Source organism: Bombina bombina, chromosome 10 (genome assembly GCF_027579735.1).
Source record: "Bombina bombina isolate aBomBom1 chromosome 10, aBomBom1.pri, whole genome shotgun sequence".
Taxonomy (NCBI): domain Eukaryota; kingdom Metazoa; phylum Chordata; class Amphibia; order Anura; family Bombinatoridae; genus Bombina; species Bombina bombina.
This window is the reverse complement of record NC_069508.1, coordinates 24,666,503-24,689,972: the sequence shown is the minus strand read 5'-3', so window position 1 is coordinate 24,689,972 and position 23,470 is coordinate 24,666,503. Positions and strand designations below refer to the sequence as shown.

Sequence of the window (23,470 nt, the reverse complement as noted above, 5' to 3'; positions counted from 1 at the left end):
TAGGTACAATAGCTATTAAATAGTTAATAACTATTTAATAGCTACCTAGTTAAAATAATTACTAATTTACCTGTAAAATAAATCCTAACCTAAGTTACAAATACACCTACACTATCAATAATTTAAATAAACTACAAATATCTAAACTAAAATACAATTAAATAAACTAAACTAAATTACAAAAAAGCAAACACTAAATTACAAAAAATAAAAAAAGATTACAAGATTTTTAAGCTAATTACACCTATTCTAAGCCCCCTAATAAAATAATAAAGCCCCCCAAAATAAAAAAAATTCCCTACCCTTTTCTAAATTAAAAAAGTTAACAGCTCTTTTACCTTACCAGCCTTTAAAAGGGCCTTTTGCGGGGCATGCCCCGAAGAAAACAGCTCTTTTGCCTGTAAAAAAAAACACAATACCAGCCACCAACATTACAACCCACATACCCCTATTCTAAACCCACCGAAACCCCCTTTTAAAAAAACTAACACTACCCCCCTGAAGATCTCCCTACCTTGTCTTCACCCAGCCGGGCAGAACTCTTCATCCGATCCAGGCGATGTCTTCAATCAAGCAGCAGAGAAGTCATCTTCCATCCGGGCGATGTCTTCAATCAAGCGGCAGAGAAGTCTTCTTCCATCCGGGCGATGTCTTCAATCAAGCGGCAGAGAAGTCTTCTTCCATCCGGCGATGTCTTCAAGCAAAGCGGCATCTTCAATCTTCTTTCTTCGCTTCTCCGTCGCGGAGCATCCATCCGGCACGACGACTGAACGAGGAATGAGGTACCTTTAAATGACGTCATCCAAGATGGCGTCCGTCGAATTCCGATTGGCTGATAGGATTCTATCAGCCAATCGGAATTAAGGTAGAAAAATCTGATTGGCTGATTGAATCAGCCAATCAGATTCAAGTTCAATCCGATTGGCTGAACCAATCAGCCATTCGGATTGAACTTGAATTCGATTGGCTGATTCAATCAGCCAATCGGATTGAACTTGAATTCGATTGGCTGATTCAAACCAGCCTATCATAGAGGATAGAGATTTATTAATTGATGGGCTGAATAACGGCTTTACAGTGCCAGTGAAAGGGGCAGTTAAAGCCAGGAACCTAAAATCGGCAGCTGAGCTTCCTGGGATACTTAAGGGGAAGTTAAAGAAGGAGGTCCATTTGCGGAAAAAAAATTACAAATCCCCCCAACATTAAAACCCACCACCCACACAACCAACCCTACTCTAAAACCCACCCAATACCCCCTTAAAAAAACCTAACACTAACCCCTTGAAGATCACCTTACCGGCAGAAGTCTTCATCCAACCCGGCCGAAGTCCTCAACGAAGCCGGAAGAAGTCTTCATCCAAGCCGGGCGAAGTGGTCCTCCAGACGGGCAGAAGTCTTCATCCAGACAGCATCTTCTATCTTCATCCATCCGGCGCAGAGCGGGTCCATCTTCAAGATATCCGACGCGGAGCATCCTCTTCATCCGACGGCTAAGACTGAATGAAGGTTCCTTTAAATGACATCATCCAAGATGGCGTCCCTTCAATTCCGATTGGCTGATGGAATTCTATCAGCCAATCGGAATTAAGGTAGAAAAAATCCTATTGGCTGGAACAGCCAATAGAATGCCAGCTCAATCCTATTGACTGATTGCATCAGCCAATAGGATTTTTTCTACCTTAATTCTGATTGGCTGATAGAATTCTATCAGCCAATCGGAATTGAAGGGACACCATATTGGATGACGTCATTTAAAGGAACCTTCATTCAGTCTTAGCCGTCGGATGAAAAGGATGCTCCGCATCGGATGTCTTGAAGATGGACCCGCTCTGCGGATTAGATTAGGTGTAATTAGTTTAAAAATCTTGTAATTTGTTTATTATTTTCTGTAATGTAGTGGTTTTTTTTGTACTTTAGATAATTTTATTTAATTGTATTTAATTGTATTTAATTTAGGGAAATAATTTAATTATAGTGTAGTGTTAGGTGTTATTGTAACTTAGGTTAGGTTTTATTTTACAGGTAACTTTGTATTTATTTTAGCTAGGAAGAATAGTTACTAAATAGTTATTAACTATTTAATAACTACCTAGCTAAAATAAATATAAAGTTACCTGTAAAATAGCTATGTAGTTATTACATTTTAGCTATGTAGTTATTAAATAGTTAATAACTATTTAATAACTATTCTACCTTGCCTGTAAAATAAAAATAAATCCTGAGCTAGCTACAATGTAACTATTAGTAATAGTTGGGCAATAGCAATGGGGTAATAAATAATGAAAAAAGTTTGGCGCCAAGTATGACGCACAACGTAACTGAAAATTTTTTGCCACCAACCATGTCCGGAAATGACACACTCGCGTCACTAACGACGTAACCCTGTGTGAACAACTCGGTGTCAACTACAACGCCGGAAGTGACAAACTTGCATCAACGGACATGCCTTTTCGCGCCAAAAAATTATCGCGCCAAGAATGACGCAATGAAGTGTAGCATTTGGCGCACCAGCAAGCCTAATCCAGCCCACAATTTGAAACAAAGTAGTCAATTGAAAAAAGACTAAACCCCAGGTAAGAAAAATATTTCTTAATATTTACTTTCTCCAAATATGAAACTGACAATCTGCAAAAGGAAATACATGAACCTGACTCAAGACAAATATAAGTACAATACATATATTTAGAACGCTGAGAGTTTCTTAAGTAATGAAAACATACTTACCAAAAGACCCCCATCCACATATAGCAGATAGCCAAACCAGTACCGAAACAGTTATCAGTAGAGGTAATGGTATATGAGAGTATATCGTCGATCTGAAAAGGGAGGTAGGAGATGAATCTCTACGACCGATAACAGAGAACCTATGAAATAGACCCCCTTTAGGAAAATCATTGCATTCAATAGGTGATACTCTTCACGTCCCTCTGAAATTCGCTGTACTCTGAGAGGAATCGGGCTTCAAAATGCTGAGAAACGCATGTCAACGTAGAAATCTTAGCACAAACTTACTTCACCACCTCCATAGGAGGCAAAGTTTGTAAAACTGAATTGTGGGTGTGGTGCGGGGTGTATTTATAGGCATTTTGAGGTTTGGGAAACTTTGCCCCTCCTGGTATGATTGTATATCTCACACATCACTAGCTCATGGACTCTTGCCAATTACATGAAAGAAACAGTAATATCACCATATCATTTTTACTTGTTCTAAAAATACTCTTCTTAAATGTATGCAGTTTTTCTCAGTTAGTGTAATACTTGTGTAACAGGATCATATTTGCTATGATTGTAATTGTATTTATGATATTGTACTTATTGGTGTTGATTTAAACATTTTTTTATTAGTTCAAAAGCATTAAACTTACTGATTAAAAATATTACATTGTTTTCCATTGTTTATATAGCCAGGAGAAAGTAGGCTACTTTTAGAACACAAAAACTATTCAGGGAATGACATTACTTTGCTGCTCAGGTTTATGGGCTATTAAAGGGACATAAAACAGTATGAACTAACATATGTTTCTAAATATATAATGCAGCCAAAACTTACCTGCAAAAGGTTTCTGTTTTAACCCCCATCAACCCCTTTAATTCAGGCATAGTTTTGTTTTCAGCAAGCTCCACCCTGGGCATTTCCATATATGGAAGGTTCTATCCAGGCCATAGCTTCTGCAGAATGCACTTGTGCATGTGTACGGTATTAGGCAGAGTAACATGGCACCTAACTAAATCAGTGCACAGTATAATGCTGAAGCTTTCACAAAGCATGTGACATTATCCCCAGGGAAATGAGCAAGCCTCTTGGCAGCAAACAATAGCAGTATCTAATGTGCCTCCTCAACCCCCCTCTCCCATTGTTTGCATAAGTAATTATCCTCACATGTACACTTTGTTATATGATACCATAAGGTTTTGAGTAGGAGAATGATAAGGGAGGTGAAGCAGGCTACACTTGGCAACACTAAAGTGTAAGTAATTTTGCAGATTTTTGTAAATTTTATTAAAATACTTAAGCTTTTTTTTATACTTTTTGCCCACACACTGTTTTACCTCTATTGACCCTTTTATAATATGCACATACCTTAAAATGTTTTATGGCACTTTAACACATTTTCAGTTGTATTTACCTAGATCTCTTAAAGGACCATTAAAGGACTACTCAATGCAAGAGAATTGCATAATTATTTGCATGTATGTATGTATTAGGTACTTGTAAGGGTCTCAAGGCGCTGCTCATTTTATTGACCTCGGAAAGGATGAAAGGCTGAGTGGACCTCGCTGGGGATTGCACCTGTAACCCTCGGGTTGCTACAGAGCTCAGCCACAGTGCATTAGCATGCTGAGCTAGTGCATAATACAAATAGAATGATTTAACACCTACTCAAATAAGCAATAGATTTTTTTCAGACAAATGTATTTTTTCTCCCATTTTCTGGCCCCTTGTATCATGTGACAGACATCAGCCAATCATAGGCTAGTATACGTACCCTGTGAACTTTGTGCACATGCTCAGTAGGATCTTGTTTTCTAGAAAGTGTGTATGTAAAAAGATTGTGCAAAATTTGATAATGGAAGTAGATTGGAAAGTGTCTTAAAACGGCTGCTGTTTCTGAATCATAAAACTTTATTTTGACTTGAGTGACCCTTTAAATACAGCAGACATGCATAATCAACAAATAAATAATAAACATACAATGAATAATGATTACTTTGAATGTCAAATGAGCAGTAGAATTGTTTCTTACAGTTTTCAAAGTTACCTTTCATTTTCTTGTGCCATCTGTCATGTGACAACCACCAACCAATAACAGATGTATATAAGCTTTGAAGTTGCAAAGATACAAAGAAAATAAAAAAAATTATTAAATTTGATAACAGAATTAAATTGGCATTTTTTTTTAATGCGCATGCTCTATCAGATCCAAGATTGTTTATTTTTTTTTTTAATGGTTAATTAAAAGATTAAAATAAAACAAACTGTGGACCCACAAACGTCTAGTTCTTAAACATAGTAAATTGTTAATCTTGTTTTTTGTTGTGCTCTCAGGGGACCATGACAAAGACAGTTGCAGTGATTGGAGCCGGCACCAGTGGTTTAGTCGCCATTAAATGTTGTCTCGATGAAGGCCTGGAACCAACATGCTATGAAAAGACCGATGACATTGGTGGGCTCTGGAGATACAAGGTACGTGCATGAGAAGTGACACAGCTACTGTAATATATTAATGGGGTATTAAAGTATTTTATATATACACACAATATCTATCAGCAACTAATCACTGAATTAGAAAACACCTGCATACAAAGGGCCAGATTACAAGTTGCACACAAAATATCGCTTCTGCAAAAGCTAGAGCACGCTTTCATAGGCTCCAATGTTCTCCAATGCCTTGTTATGACGCCTTCATATATGGCACAGAACCTTTAAAATTGAGCAGAGATGGGCAGCAAATGTGACTATATATGTATGTGACTATATATGTATGTGACTATATATGTATGTGACTATATATGTATGTGACTATATATGTATGTGACTATATATGTATGCGACTATATATGTATGTAACTATATATGTATGTGACTATATATGTATGTTACTATATATGTATGTGACTATATATATATGTTACTATATATGTATGTAACTATATATGTATGTGACTATATATGTATGTGACTATATATGTATGTTACTATATATGTATGTAACTATATATGTATGTTACTATATATGTATGTGACTATATATGTATGTAACTATATATATGTATGTAACTATATATGTATGTGACTATATATGTATGTTACTATATATGTATGTTACTATATATGTATGTGACTATATATGTATGTAACTATATATGTATGTGACTATATATGTATGTGACTATATATGTATGTAACTATATATGTATGTGACTATATATGTATGTGACTATATATGTATGTTACTATATATGTATGTGACTATATATGTATGTGACTATATATGTATGTTACTATATATGTATGTAACTATATATGTATGTTACTATATATGTATGTGACTATATATGTATGTTACTATATATGTATGTGACTATATATGTATGTGACTATATATGTATGCGGCTATATATGTATGCGGCTATATATGTATGCGGCTATATATGTATGCGACTATATATGTATGCGAATATATATATGCGACTATATATGTATGTGACTATATATGTATGTGACTATATATGTATGCGACTATATATGTATGTGACTATATATGTATGCGGCTATATATGTATGTGACTATATATGTATGTGACTATATATGTATGTGACTATATATGTATGTGACTATATATGTGACTATATATGTATGTGACTATATATGTATGCGACTATATATGTATGCGACTATATATGTGACTATATATGTATGTGACTATATATGTATGCGACTATATATGTATGTGACTATATATGTGACTATATATGTATGTGACTATATATGTGACTATATATGTATGTGACTATATATGTATGTGACTATATATGTATGCGGCTATATATGTATGCGACTATATATGTATGCGACTATATATGTATGTTACTATATATGTATGTGGCTATATATGTATGCGGCTATATATGTATGCGACTATATATGTATGCGACTATATATGTATGCGACTATATATGTATGTGACTATATATGTATGTGACTATATATGTATGCGGCTATATATGTATGCGACTATATATGTATGCGACTATATATGTATGTGACTATATATGTATGTTACTATATATGTATGCGACTATATATGTATGTGACTATATATGTATGCGACTATATATGTATGCGACTATATATGTATGTGACTATATATGTATGTGACTATATATGTATGTGACTATATATGTATGTGACTATATATGTATATGACTATATATGTATGTGATTATATATGTATGTGACTATATATGTATGTGACTATATATGTATGTGACTATATATGTATGTGAAACACAGTTATTCTTTATGTTAGAAAGTCAGTTCTAAGAAAATGGATAAGCAGGCAGGCTCCTTTAATAACTGAGCTCATGGAATGGTCTTGGAGATATACAATGTTCAATATAAAGGGACATGAAACCCAAAATTTTACTTTCATGATTCCGATAGAGAATGCAATTTTAAACAACTTTCTAATTTACTGTTCCTCTGTTACCTAATTTGTTTCGTTCTCTTGATATCCTTTGTTGAAAAGCATACCTAGGTAGGCCCAGGAGTTGCTGATTGGTGGCTGCACATTTAGGCCACATGGTATGGGCTCACCCATGTGCATTGCTGTTTCTTTAAAAAAAGAATACCAAGAGAATGAAGAAAATCAGATAATAGAAGTATATTGGAAAGTTGTTTATAATTGTGTCATCTATCTGAATCATGAAAGAAAAAAATTGGGTTTCATGCCCCTTTACAAAAATGGGATGACTATTGTTTCTATTGCATTGACTAAGGGAAGGAGTTCCCGAAACGTTGCGTGTTTTCTGAACTTTATGTGCTGAATAAACCTGCTATATTTCACTTTTGCTGCCACTCCATTTTTTGAATCTTTGACTATTGTTTCTATGCCAGGAATTGAATACAGCTATTAATATTATTACCTTTTTTGTCTCCCCATAAAGAAACAAAGGGAGTTTTTTTTTTCTTTCTTCTTTAGTTTGTTTGTTCTTTTTTTTTCTTGAACTAATACAGTTAATTGAAGAAGAGAATATTTATTGTGTATGTTTAAAACATAAATCAAAGAGAAAAGGGGCGCCTCATAGTGAAATCCATATGTGATACAGTCAAAAGAAGGAATAAAATAAAACTCACAATTTGTGATGGCACTTGTGCAGCGCAAACAAGCAGGGTGACACTCTCAGTAGTCAGCTAACTACCAGTGCAGGAACCAAGAAGTAGTGATTTGAATCCAGCAATCCGCTGATCTTTGCCTGCCATTTGCTACCTGCCGTTTGGTTACTGTTGGGACGTTTATCGACCAGATACAAGTTCCGCCCTGATACGGGAGAAGTATCCAGTTAGCAGACTACTGAGAGTTTCAGTCTGCTTGTTTGCACTGCACAAGTGCCATCACAAATTGTTTAATTTTATTCCTTCTTTTGACTATATGACATATGAATTTCACTATGAGGCGCCCCTTTTCTCTTTGATTCAGATCATCAAGGTTAACTGACATCGTTCCCCCCAAGTGTAGCTGCCTCACACATTATTGAAATTAGATTCCAACTTGGACTTTTATTCTCACAGTTCATCATTTAGTGCAAATATATGATCTCTTGTTTTATTTTAACAAATGATCACAATAGTATTTATTTTATTTACAGTATTTTTGTGTTTATTTATATCATATTGGCTTTTGTTAAAATTCTTTTTTATATACAAGTCTTTTGTTTATAGTGCGCCACCTTCCTAGGTGTTTTTACACTTAGCATTTTGCTGTTTAAATAATGCTAAGATTATTTCTCTTGCTTTTGGATATAATGTATTCATGTATTGTACTTACTGTATATTTCTTTTTATTCTTTTTTGGGGGGTTTCTATAATTATTTGCAGAATTAAAAAGTAAATTAACTCCTTCGCTGATCGAGTAATCACTGCATAGCTGTAGCAAGAGTTACAACTATCATAAGCTGGATCACCTGCCCAATTTAAAGGCAGCTTTGTGTATGATGGATCAAATGTTGTGGTTTTTCTTTTGTCCTTGAGAGGTTATAGTGGATTCATTTTCTGAACTGTTCAACGTGCTACACAGTGATTTATCAGTGTGAGAGCTCAATTATACAGTATATGTCCCTAAGAAGACATTGCTGAGCATGGTCCATGTACTTTATATACAAGGGACTATTCAAACATATTACAATATTTGTTTCCATCATGTGAAGGATAACTTAAATCCATTTAAAGGGACACTTTAGTCAAAAAGGAAATTTCCAATTTACTTATATTATCAAATTTTGCATTCTTTTTATATATACACATTTTGAGACACCAGCTCCTACTGAGCATGTGCACAAGTTCATAAGGTATACGTATACTAGTCTGATTGGCTGATGGCTGTCACATGATACAGGAGGCCGGCAAATGGGAGGAAAAATCTCCTGCTTATTTGAAATTCAGAGTAAGTGTTATTGCATTGTCTTTTTGTTATGCACGTGTTAATTATGTAATTCTGCTGTAGTTAGTGGTCCTTTAAAGGAACACTGAACCCACATTTTTTCTTTCGTGATTCAGATAGAGCAGCAATTTTAAGCAACTTTCTAATTTACTCCTATTACTCCTATTATCAATTTTCTTCGTTCTCTTGCTATCTTTATTTGAAAAAGAAGTCATCTAAGCTAAGGAGCCAGGCTTTTTTTGGTTCAGACTTGGGACAGCACTTGTTTATTGGTGGGTGAATTTATCCACCATTCAGCAAGTACAACCCAGGTTGTTCATAAAAAATGGGCCGGCATCTAAATTTTACATTCTTGCTTTTCAAATAAAGATATCAAGAGAATGAAGAAAATTTGATAAGAGGAGTATGAATCACGAAAGAAAAAATTTGGGTTCAGTGTCCCTTTAAGCCGTTATTTTAATTAGCAGGAAATGCATGTTTGTTCACATCTTATCCCTAGGAACATTACAATGTAGCCATAATTGTATTATGTTTCTTAAATTTCAAGTGTCCAGTAGCACTGAATCTATAAATAATGATTCAATTAAAAAAAATTCTGTTTAAACAGGATGACACAGAGGAAGACCGAGCCAGTATCTACAGATCTGTGATCATCAATACCTCTAAGGAAATGATGTGTTATAGCGATTACCCCATACCGGATCATTTCCCAAACTACATGCACAACTCCAAAATTATGGACTATTTCCGCATGTATGCCAAGGACTTCAACCTCCTGAAATACATCCAGTTTAAGGTACGATTAAATATTGTATAATAAATATTATATAATGTAAACATGTAGGTACATTGTAGCACATTCATAATTTAAACTTTAATCAGTTAAAGGACACCTAAACACATTAAATAAATTCGACAACTCTTGTCTATAAGGATATTCAGCGCATTAAGTGCCAGGTTTTGAATGCAGCACTAATTAATGCTCCCGCTCGATCGTTAAATGCGCTAGAAGTAAGATTTGTACTCTTGTCAGGTTGTGCTCATATTTTATTCCAAGTTCCTTTTTATTGAGATAGTTTCAAAAATACATAACATTGTCGGAAATGCAAGGACAAATTATTCAATAACATTTCAATATGATCAATACTGCCTAACAATAGTAACTATTCTCTTATAAGAATATGGGAACAACAAGAAAAAATATAACATAAACATAAAAGGTGGCCAACTAGGCCATATTACTGTACCAGCCAAACTATTGAGGTAAGTGTATAAGGTCATATAAAATGTAAATAGTGATAGGTCTATGTCTCCACAGATCAATATGACTGAAAATTAGATAGGTTAGTAATATGTAAGCGTAAATAGGTCTCAATATAGTTTTACATAATGGTCCCATATATCTTGGGCAATAATGAAAAGGTCTCTAGTATCTAATCTAAAAGATCTATTTTCCTCTAGTTCTATGAGGTCAGTAACCTTATTTCTCCACATTATTATATCTGGGGGATCTGGGGATTTCCAATTTTTGGCAATAAGTGATTTGGCGCTATTCGTAAATATACGAAACAGGATAATATGGGCCTTGGAGGGGAGCTTAATATGTTTGTTCAGGAGAAATATTAGCGGGTCTAAGGGTAATATTAACTGGAAAATCTTCTCTATTTCCCCAATGAGGACTCTCCAGAATTGGTTTATGCTGTTACACCCCCACCACATGTGGCCCATGCCACTTCCCATATGGCCACATCGCCAGCCGTCATTTCCGGTTGTGGGATACAATTTATGTAAACGTCTAGGGGTAAAATACCAGCTATGGAGAATTTTATAGTTCATCTCCAACAACCCTGCCGATGAAGAAGATGATTTAGTGTTTATGAATATAGAAGATGCTGCCTGGGGGAGAATGATAACCCCCAGTTCCCTCTCCCAAGACTCAATAGAGCAAGGCAGGTTACCAGGGGTAGGCTGTGTTAAAATTGAATAGATCTTAGATAAGGTATGATTAAGAGAGGTAGTGTATGACAGCAATTTCTCTATATTAGTCATGGGTCTCAGCATGTTATGTTGATGTTTATGGGTTGTAATGTAGTGGTGAATTCTCCTATAATTAAACCAGTTATGGGCCCAATTAAATTCCAGTTTCTGCAGTTTTGTATGCGAGTGTAGGTGTTCATTTTCTGAGAGGTGGTGTACAGCAGTGTCAGGGTAAGGATTTGGGTCAGAAAAATGCATCCCTAGATCAGTCAAGGTGAATTCAGTGTTATGAATCAAACAGGTGAGCGGGGAAGGTCTGGAAGAGAGGTATGGGTTGATTCTATTAGCTTTCTCCCACTGAGTCAAGGTCTCCTTGGTAATTGGATTTTCTATATTTTTAATTAGGTCTTCACATTGAGGGGACCAACAAATGGATTGTAGGTTTAGGTCTTTATGGAGGTGCTCCTCAAGGTGAATCCACCTTTTCTGGTTCTTATGTAATCTCCAGTCAAGGATTCTCTGGATAAATATAGCGTGTCTATATAGTTCCAAATTGGGGACTCCCAAACCACCGTGAATTTGGGGAGTCATCATTATCTTTTTATTGATGCTAGAGTGTCCTCCATTCCAGATAAAGGAATTGAATAACTGTTGAATATTCGTAAGGAATTGAGGAGGGAGGGGGACAGGGAGAGCTTGTAATAAATACAGAAGTCTGGGGAAGGCTGTCATTTTTATTGAATTAATTCTGCCAATCCAGGAAAGATGTCTAGAGTGCCAGGAAGAAAGTTCACGCTCCAAAGACAGTTTAATAGGGACATAGTTTAAGTTATACACTGACTCTAATTCATCAGTAAGGTATATGCCCAAGTACCTTAGAGAGGTTTTACACCGGCCAAAGGGACAAGTAAGTTCAATTTGTTAGGCAAGGGCAGGTGACAAGGAGACCCCCAGGAATTCAGATTTAGAGTGATTAATGAGGAAATTAGTCAATCTATTAAAAAGCGATAGTTCCTCTAAGAGGGTGGAAATCGACCTGACAGGATTAGTAAGAGAAAACCTCACGTAATACGCAAATAGGGATAATTTATAGGTCTCTTCTCCTATCGTTATACCTTTTAATCTCCGGATTTTGTCTAATTTTGGCAGCAAAAGTCTCCAAGAGACATACAAACAGTAGAGGGGACAGGGGACACCCCTGTCTAGTGCCGTTCGAGATCAGGAAGGGAGGGGAAAGTATACCGTTTAAAGAGATTCGAGCGCTAAGGCAATTATAAAGAGCGAAAATTCTGTGAAGCATAGATTCTCCTAGACCTAGAGTCTGTAGGATGGCTTTGAGGAAGGACCATCTAACCCGATCAAAGGCCTTCTCCGTGTCGGTGGAAAGCCAAATCGCGGGAAGGCCCTGTTTTTTAGAGTGCCATAGAAGGTGAAGATTACGGACCGTATTATCCATTGCCTCCCTGTAGGGGACAAACCCGACCTGGTCCTGGTGAATTAAGTATGGGAGATATTGATTTAGTCTAATAGATATCATTTTGGCAAAAATTTTAATGTCTGCATTTAACAGGGAGCTCAGTCTATAATTGGGAATGAGATCGGGGGTCTCATTTGGCTTCGGAAATTACAGAAATGTGAGCTTGGAGAGATTGGGGGGAGAAGGATTTATTATTGTCAATATCAGAAAAGTGGGCCAGGAGGTGAGGGGCAAGAATGCCAATAAATTTAGAGTAGTATGAGTGGCCAAAACCATCTGGGCCCGGTGCCTTGCCGGGCGGGAAAGAGAGGATAGCTTTCTGAAGTTCCTTTAAGGTAAAAGCAGATTCTAGATCAGATTTTTGGTCTGCTGTCAGGGAGGGGAGTTGAAGTGTAGCAAAGTAGTCTGTGATGTCTGCAGGAGAAGGTGGGGTGGTTTTTCTGTCTAGGTTATAAAGTTCCTCGTAATAGATTCTGAAATTGTTAGAAATATCAGTAGATGTGGACCAGATCTTTCCTTTATTATCTTTTATAGACATAATATAATCTCTAGAGGATTTATTTCATAACAGCCTTGCAAGCAGTTTGCCCTGTCTGTTTCCCCCTTCATAGAATCTCCTCCTAAGGAAGAGGGCTCTATGCTTGGCCTCCAAATCTAAAAGGAGGGCCAACTGATTTTGTTTGTGTTGTATATGTTCAAGCAATGAATGAACTTTGGGATGCCTCTTGTGAGTATCCTGCAATTTTTCTAATTCTTCTAATAAGTTTTTTAGTGCCAGGGTGTTTTGTCTGTTCCTATCTGCTTTGATCGCTATTAGTTACCCTCTGATTACGCACTTATGTGCTTCCCACACATGGAGAGGAGACACATCAGGGGTGGAATTTGTCAAAAAGTAAGATTCGAGTTTTCCATGGATTTGTACTTTAGTCAATGGGTCAGATAGTAACGATTCATCTAATCTCCATGTTCGGTCCTGTCTTTGAGATGTGGGCCAGTTCAATGAGCAACTAATCATGGCATGGTCGGACCAAGTTATGGGGAAAATCTCAGTGGACTGAACTAAGGCTAAACTAGTTACATCTATCATCAGGTAGTCAATGCGTGAATAATTTTGATGAGGGTAAGAGTAGAACGTATAATCTTTTACTAGCAGGTGGTAAATTCTCCAGGCATCATGTAAATTTAGCCTTGACATATGTGATACAATTAGTTTTGAAGTTTTCTGGGGTACCGAGGATGATCCAGATGAACAATCTAAGTTGGGGTCTAGAGCTAAGTTGAAGTCTCCTCCCACAATCAGGCTGCTCCTGGCAAATTCAGAAATTGTGTTGCAGGACTGGAGAAAAAACTGAGCAGGACAAGAATTGGGGGAATAAACATTGGCGATAGTGATAACTTTATTAAAAAGTCGACCAATGATCACCACTAATCTACCCTCTCTATCTCTAAAAATGTTAGTAAGATGGAAATGGATCTGTTTTCAAATTAAAATTTCCACTCCATTGTGTTTTGTGGAATGGGAGGAGAGGTACACTTGGCCAAACTTTCTAAGGGACTGCAAAGGTTCTCTTCTCTTCTTAAAATGAGTCTCCTGGAGTAGGATAATATCACATTTAAGTCTCTGGTAATCTCTCAGGGCCTTGGTTCTTTTTTGGGGAATATTAAGTCCCAGCCATGGTTAGTGAATAAATTAAAAATTTGACTTTTGGAGGCCGAGGATAGATGTAGGAATGTAAACCTATCTGGTGAATAATAGTGTCTAGTTACAGGGAATCTTTGAGTCGGTAAGGTATGGACAGCAAACATGTAATTAAACACATATTGAGGAAAATTGAAACAATTCCACTTACATAATATCTGTGAAAACCTATAAGGAGAATAAGTAATTAAATCATAAGAATAAACACTATGGCCTAGATTTAGAGTTTGGCGGTAGCCGTCAAAACCAGCGTTAGAGGCTCCTAACGCTGGTTTTAGGCTACCGTCGGTATTTGGAGTCAGTCAGGAAAGGGTCTAACGCTCACTTTCCAGCCGCGACTTTTCCATACCGCAGATCCCCTTACGTCAATTGCATATCCTATCTTTTCAATGGGATCTTTCTAACTCCAGTATTTAGAGTCGTGGCTGAAGTGAGCGTTAGAAATCTAACAACAAAACTCCAGCCGGAGAAAAAAGTCAGTAGTTAAGAGCTTTCTTGGCTAACGCCGGTTTATAAAGCTCTTAACTACTGTGCTCTAAAGTACACTAACACCCATAAACTACCTATGTACCCCTAAACCGAGGTCCCCCCACATCGCCGCAGCAGAACAGCCAATAGAATTCAAGCTCAATCTGATTGGCTGATTGAATCAGCCAATCGGATTGAACTTGATTCTGATTGGCTGATTCCATCAGCCAATCAGAATTTTCCTACCTTAATTCCGATTGGCTGATAGAATCCTATCAGCCAATCGGAATTTGAGGGATGCCATCTTGGATGACGTCCCTTAAAGGAACCGTCATTCGTCGGGAAGTCGTCGGAGAAGAAGGATGGATCCGCGATGGAGGTCTTGAAGATCAGCCGGTCGTCATCGGATTGAAGAACATAGAAGATGCGGCTTGGATGAAGATGTTTGCCGGTCTGGATGTCCTCTTCTGCCCGCTTGGATCAAGACTTCAGCCGGAGGATGGACGTCACTCTTCAGCCCCCACGCTTGGGCTTGGATCAAGACATCGGAGGCTCTTCTGGATCGATCGGTGAACCTGGCATGGTAAAGACAAGGTAGGAAGATCTTCAGGGGCTTAGTGTTAGGTTTATTTAAGGGGGGTTTGGGTTAGATTAGGGGTATGTGGGTGGTGGGTTGTAATGTTGGGGGGGTATTGTATGTTTTTTTTTACAGGCAAAAGAGCTGAATTATTTGGGGCATGCCCCACAAAGGGCCCTGTTCAGGGCTGGTAAGGTAAAAGAGCTTTGAACTTTTGTAATTTAGAATAAAGTAGGGCATTTTTTTTATTTTGGGGGTCTTTGTTATTTTATTAGGGGGCTTAGAGTAGGTGTAATTAGTTAAAAATTGTTGTAATTTTTTTCTAATGTTTGTAAATATTTTTTTATTTTTTGTAACTTAGTTCTTTTTTATTTTTTGTACTTTAGCTAGTTTATTTAATTGTATTTATTTGTAGGAATTGTATTTAATTTATTTATTGATAGTGTAGTGTTAGGTTTAATTGTAGATAATTGTAGGTATTTTATTTAATTTATTTATTGATAGTGTAGTCTTAGGTTTAATTGTAACTTAGGTTAGGATTTATTTTACAGGTAATTTTGTAATTATTTTAACTAGGTAACTATTAAATAGTTCTTAACTATTTAATAGCTATTGTACCTGGTCAAAATAAATACAAAGTTACCTGTAAAATAAATATAAATCCTAAAATAGCTATAATATAATTATAATTTATATTGTAGCTATATTAGGGTTTATTTTACAGGTAAGTATTTAGCTTTAAATAGGAATAATTTATTTAATAAGAGTTAATTTATTTCGTTAGATTTAAATTATATTTAATTTAGGGGGGTGTTAGGGTTAAAGTTAGACTTAGCTTTAGGGGTTAATAAATTTATTAGAGTAGCGGTGAGCTCCTGTCGGCAGATTAGGGGTTAATACTTGAAGTTAGGTGTCGGCAATGTTAGGGAGGGCAGATTAGGGGTTAATACTATTTATTATAGGGTTATTGAGGCGGGAGTGAGGCGGATTAGGGGTTAATACATTTATTATAGTAGCGCTCAGGTCCGGTCGGTAGATTAGGGGTTAATAAGTGTAGTTAGGTGGAGGCGACGTTGGAGGCGGCAGATTAGGGGTTAATAAATATAATATAGGGGTCGGCGATGTTAGGGCAGCAGATTAGGGGTACATAGGGATAATGTAGGTGGCGGGGGTGTACGAAGCGGCAGATTAGGGGTTAAAAATAATATGCAGGGGTCAGCGATAGCGGGGGCGGCAGAATAGAGGTTAATAAGTGTAAGGTTAGGGGTGTTTAGGCTCGGGGTACATGTTTGAGTGTTAGGTGCAGACGTAGGAAGTGTTTCCCCATAGAAAACAATGGGGCTGCGTTAGGAACTGAACGCGGCTTTTTTGCAGGTGTTAGGTTTTTTTTCAGCTCAAACAGCCCCATTGTTTTCTATGGGGGAATCGTGCACGAGCACGTTTTTTAAGCTGGCCGCGTCCGTAAGCACCGCTGGTATCGAGAGTTGAAGTTGCGGTAAATATGCTCTACGCTCCTTTTTTGGAGCCTAACGCAGCCATTCTGTGAACTCTCAATACCAGCGGTATTTAAAAGGTGCGGCCAGAAAAAAACACGCGTAGCTAACGCACCCCTTTGGCCGCAGAACTCTAAATCTAGGCCTATGACTTTTAAATGCGCATTGTGTAAAAACGTTAGAGTAAGTTACCAAGCTGGAACACAGTACATCAATACACTCAAAATCAAGTAAAGAAATTCTAGTGAACATGAATTGGGTGGACAATAAAAGAAAAAAACAAAAAACAAAATATAAACCTCTATGGCAAAAAGTGGTGCATGAGAGGGTCTTTAAGTACACCATTCAAGGGGGTGGAATGATGTCGGGTAACCTTCTAGGGTGATCGTTAGTTAAATGTCTTAAAACATGGCATAATAGAGAGAATGAAATATAACTCTGTTGGGCGTATTAAAGTAAGAAAACAGAAGAGTAAATATATAAACAATGAAGTTAGATGTCTATACAATACCACTGGATTGACTCAGCGGAGGACAGTCCTTAGTAATGTAAACCAGAGGCAAATCTCTTCAAAACCAAGGTCACACAGGCTGAGAGCCATCATGTCTATACTGAAGTAAGAGCTGGACAACAACTCTCAAAGAAAGGTTGCTAGTAGTTTCAAGATTCCGCAGCCGATGAGGATGGGCCTGTCTTGGGCCTCTTGTGCGCCACTTTCGACCAGACAGGTCTCTGGTCCCTTGGTGACCCTTCTACTACCTGATCTATCCGAGGAGGGATTTCTATGATCTTTACAGGTGGTGGGTCAAAGGATAGGTTAAGTTTCTTAGAAATGTCATCCAGATCAGAGAAGTTTTTGTAGACAATTTAGCCCCCGTTGAATGAAATAATTTAAATGAAATAATTAGGCTGAATGGAAAGCCCCAACGATATCTTATGTTTTTCTCTTGGAGGATTTTGGTTATGAAGCGAACCTCTCTTCTGCGTTGGACTGTTTGAGGACAGAGGTCTTGGTATATCTGTAAAGTGTGGTTATGAAATTGAATTGACCGCCTAGTTATTGCAGTCTGCCAGATCTCCTCTTTGGTGGTATATTTTAGAAATCTGAGAATAACATCTCTAGGAGGAGCAGGAGGTTTGGCAGGCGGTCTTAGGGCTCTATGTATTCTTTCAATGTCTTCATTTTGCAGTATTGGGGTTTGAGGTAGGAGAGAGTGGAAAAATTCAGTAACGTAAGCCCTGAGTTGATCTTGAGAGATCTCCTCAGGTATTCCCCTCAGGCGTAGATTGTTCATCCTCCCTCGATTTTCAAGGTCCTCTATTTTATCGTTTATATTTTGAATCATGGAATCATGTATGGTCAATTGTTGTGAATTTGAGCTGACCATATTGTTAAGATGGTCTTGGCCCTCCTCTAGGTATTCCATTCTAGAACCTAGGTCATTAAGGTCCTTCTTTAGGTCTTTAATTTCTTCCTTTATGAATTTTTTTAAAGATTCTATGTCAGATTTGGAAGGGAGGCTAGCAATCTGAGACTGAATGGACTGCAGAGGATCCTGCATAGTAACAGAAACAGAGTTAGCAGGGGTTGGATCTAGGGATTGCACAGTGTCCGGGCCTACTGCTTCTTGTGGGTGAAAAAAGGATGAAACTGATGTCCCCAACTGATGTGGTTTAGTCTGTTTATCGGGTTTGTTGCCCTTTTTGCTTGCCATTATAGAGTTGAAAGTGGCGGTGGTGAAGGGTCATAAATTGAAAGGTTATGAGCAAAAATGTTCTCAAAAAAAGGCCCGGCCGAAAAGGGATAGTTAATTATAACCCACCTGAGGGATCTGGTTGTCTGAAGTGCTAAGCAGAGTTGGTAGCAGGAGAGCTGCACTAACAAAAAATGAAAAACAGTAAGGTAAAACACAAACGCACTTGTAAGAATACAGTTATCCTGTGAACATAAACAGCAAAAACTCAGCAGACCTTAAAAGAATAATCTAAACGTCTAGCAGCCAAAACAATCCCCAAGTTGTAATCGAGAGATATTCATATATTAGCTAGGTCCTCTTGTGAGCTTTAGAATGTTATCAGTCTCTAGCTCAGAATATTGTGAGCAGTGAAGTTTAATGTTGTAGCTGAAGGTAGCTTTCTGTGGGACAGCAAAAGAGGTCTGATTGGATGGCCTCATACAATAAAGGGAGTGTTGTCTTGCTATATATGTTTATATTACGCCCATCAAGGCTTCAAGCAAAATGTAATGGTAAAAGTGATGAGGATGGGCCTGTCTTGCGCCTCTTGTGTGCCACTTTCGACCAGAAAGGTCTCTGGTCCCTTGGTGACCCTTCTTCTGCCAGACCTATCCGAGGAGGGATTTATATGATCTTTACAGGTGGTGGGTCAAAGGATAGGTTAAGTTTCTTAGAAATGTCGTCCAGATCAGAGAAGCTTTTGTAAACAATTTGGCCCCCGTTGAATGAAATAATTAGGCTGAATGGAAAGCCCCAACGATATCTTATGTTTTTCTCTTGGAGGATTTTGGTTATGAAGCAAATTTCTCTGCTGCATTGGACTGTTTGAGGACAGAGGTCTTGGTATATCTGTAAAGTGTGGTTACGAAATTGAATTGACCGCCTAGTTCTTGCAGTCTGCCAGATCTCCTCTTTGGTGGTATATTTTAGAAATCTGAGAATAACATCACTAGGAGGAGCAGGAGATTTGGCAGGCGGTCTTAGGGCTCTATGTATTCTTTCAATGTCTTCATTTTGCAGTATTGGGGTTTGAGGTAGGAGAGAGTGGAAAAATTCAGTAACGTAAGCCCTGAGTTGATCTTGAGAGATCTCCTCTGGTATTCCCCTAAGGCGTACATTGTTCCTCCTCCCTCGATTTTCGAGGTCCTCTATTTTATCATTTAGATTTTGAATCATGGAATCATGTATGGTCAATTGTTGGGAATTTGAGCTGACCATATTGTTAAGATGGTCTTGGCCCTCCTCTTGGTATTCCATTCTAGAACCTAGGTCATTAAGGTCCTTTAATTTCTTCCTTTATGAATTTTTTTAAAGATTCTATGTCAGATTTGGAAGGGAGGCTAGCAATCTGAGACTGAATGGACTGTAGAGGATCCTGCATAGTAACAGAAACAGAGTTAGCAGGGGTTGGATCTAGAGATTGCACAGTGTCCGGGCCTACTGCTTCTTGTGGGTGAAAAAAGGATGAAACTGATGTCCCCAACTGATGTGGTTTAGTCTGTTTATCGGGTTTGTTGCCCTTTTTGCTTGCCATTATAGAGTTGAAAGTGGCGGTGGTGAAGGGTCGTAAATTGAAAGGTTATGAGCAAAAATGTTCTCAAAAAAAGGCCCCGGCCGAAAAGGGATAGTTAATTATAACCAACCTGAGGGTTCTGGCTGACTGAAGTGCTAAGCAGAGTTGGTAGCAGGAGAGCTGCACTAGCAAAAAATGAAAACAGTAAGGTAAAACACAAACGCACTTGTAAGAATACAGTTTTCCTGTGATAATAAACAGCAAAAACTCAGCAGACCTTAAAAGAATAATCTAAACGTCTAGCAGCAAAAACAATCCCCAGGTTGTAATCAAGAGATATCCGTATATTAGCTAGGTCCTCTTGTGAGCCTTAGAATGTTATCAGTCTCTAGCTTGGAATATTGTGAGCAGTGAAGTTTAATGTTGTAGCTGAAGGTAGCTTTCTGTGGGACAGCGAAAGAGGTCTGATGGGATGGCCTCATACAATAAAGGGAGCATTGTCTTGCTATATATGTTTATAGTAGGCCCATCAAGGCTGGTTCTTAAGCAGGCTATTAATGATTGGTAAGTCCTAGGAGGATCCGTTACAACTAGAGGCCTCGATATAAGCCTGGATGGTGAGGCTATAGACACACTGCCCCAATGTGTTGCAATAGAGCCAGCTGCATCTCCTGGGGGACCCCCTAGTGCCTCTGTGTAATGGTTAAGCAACTGCGTGTGTGAATATGATACCTGTGGTATCCACGTGGCGTTTAAGGATGCATCCGGATCACCTCTGATGTTCTGTGAACCGCACCGCCGGTTGTAAAGTACTCTCGATGTAGAAGATCAGGTCACCAGACGGGATCAAGGTAGGTGTAAGTTTTGCCACGGGTCCCCACTCAGACAGGTCAAAGCAGCAGCATCGGAGGAAAGTGAACGTCTCAGGCCGTCGGCAAAATGGCAGCCGCGCCCTCCGTCTAAGCAGCTCTCTGTTCTCACGTCAGACTCCACTATGTCCGTTTCTGAGCGTAATATTAAGGCCAATTGTATAGGGTCTGATGTTGGTGATAGTTATAGCCTCAATAGCCCATGTGGATCCCGGTCTAGATGCCTAAAAGTGCCTGACAGCTCCGGAGCTCTTTCACACTGCGTCCATGCACCAGCACGGCGAAGCTCCGCCCCCCATATGCCAGGTTGTGCTCAGATTTTGAGTTGAAAGTAAACATTTTCATTCTTGCGCTAATCTGACAAGCGCAAAAAGCCAAACTTAGAATATTGCATGTTGTTCACCCATAGAAGTCAATGGAGAAGAAAAAGTGACAAAAACATTCAACTTGAGCACAAATCGGATCGCATATTCTCATGTCTTCTAACCCGACATGAAAATATGAATATTTCACATTCCAATGTTCTGCTCATAGAGAATATGTTCTATTTATTCTTAAAGGGACAGTCTAGTCAAAATTAAACTTCCATGATTCAGATAGGGAATGCCATTTTAAACAACTTTCCAATTCACTTTAATCATTACATTTGCTTTGTTCTTTTGGTATAATTTGTTGAAAGCTAAACCTAGGTAGGCTCATATGCTAATTTCTAAAACCTTGAAGGCCGCCCCTCATTTCAATGCATTTGGCAGTTTTCACAGCTAGAGGGCGTAAGCTCATGTGTGCCATACAGATAACATTGTGACCACACAGATAACATTGTGACCACGCCCGTGGATTTACATGTGAGAAGTCACTGATTGGCTAAAATGCAAGTCTGTCAAAAGAACTGAAATAAGGGGGCAGTCTGCAGAGGCTTAGATACAAGGTAATCACAGAGGTAAAAAGTATATTAATATAACTGTGTTGGTTATGCAAAACTGGGGAATGGGTAATAAAGGGATTAGCTATCTTTTTAAACAATAACAATTCTGGAGTAGACTGTACCTTTAAATAAATATTTCCACATATATCTGATGTGTTTTGGTACAATGTATAGCTATACCTATATATAAATGATTGCATGATGATGATAGGTATAGATATATACAGACATCTATAGGAATATATATTTATAAATACAAAGAACATATTCTGCTATGCGCAGAACATTGGAATGTCAAATATTTACAGTAAATACATAGTTAAATTCTTTATTAAATATGAATATTGCATAAATATGCTTTTTACATGTTTCCATCTATTTAACTACAAAGCGCTCCAATGTACTTATATATGTCTTATGTATGTACATATGTATTTATGTGTTTATATGTGTATATATGTTTGTATATATGTCTGTATATATGTCTGTATACACGTCTGTATATATGTCTGTATATATGTCTGTATACATGTCTGTATATATGTCTGTATATATGTCTGTATACACGTCTGTATACACGTCTGTATACACGTCTGTATATATGTCTGTATACACGTCTGTATACACGTCTGTATACACGTCTGTATACATGTCTGTATACATGTCTGTATACACGTCTGTATACACGTCTGTATACACGTCTGTATACACGTCTGTATATATGTCTGTATATATGTCTGTATACACGTCTGTATATATGTCTGTATATATGTCTGTATACACGTCTGTATATATGTCTGTATATATGTCTGTATACACGTCTGTATATATGTCTGTATATATGTCTGTATACACGTCTGTATATATGTCTGTATATATGTCTGTATATATGTCTGTATATATGTCTGTATATATGTCTGTATACACGTCTGTATATATGTCTGTATACACGTCTGTATACATGTCTGTATACATGTCTGTATACACGTCTGTATACACGTCTGTATATATGTCTGTATACACGTCTGTATACACGTCTGTATACACGTCTGTATATATGTCTGTATACACGTCTGTATACATGTCTGTATACACGTCTGTATACACGTCTGTATATATGTCTGTATACACGTCTGTATACACGTCTGTATATATGTCTGTATATATGTCTGTATATATGTCTGTATACACGTCTGTATATATGTCTGTATATATGTCTGTATACACGTCTGTATAGATGTCTGTATATATGTCTGTATACATGTCTGTATACATGTCTGTATATATGTCTGTATATATGTCTGTATATATGTCTGTATACATGTCTGTATACACGTCTGTATATATGTCTGTATATATGTCTGTATACACGTCTGTATATATGTCTGTATATATGTCTGTATACACGTCTGTATATATGTCTGTATATATGTCTGTATACACGTCTGTATATATGTCTGTATATATGTCTGTATACACGTCTGTATATATGTCTGTATACACGTCTGTATATATGTCTGTATATATGTCTGTATATATGTCTGTATATATGTCTGTATATATGTCTGTATACA

General features: G+C 37.5%; 1 protein-coding gene across 2 annotated transcripts in view; it reads left to right on the top strand.

Moving 5' to 3' along the window:
• Positions 1-23,470, top strand: part of LOC128641275 (flavin-containing monooxygenase 5) — a 111,184-nt gene that overhangs the window by 25,037 nt on the left and 62,677 nt on the right. For both annotated transcript variants that reach the window (XM_053693869.1, XM_053693868.1), the window contains exons 2-3: positions 5,048-5,185; positions 9,770-9,958. In XM_053693869.1, coding sequence (XP_053549844.1) covers positions 5,054-5,185; positions 9,770-9,958 — 321 coding nt within the window. In that variant the 5' untranslated portion in view covers positions 5,048-5,053. The remainder of the gene's footprint in view (positions 1-5,047; positions 5,186-9,769; positions 9,959-23,470) is intronic.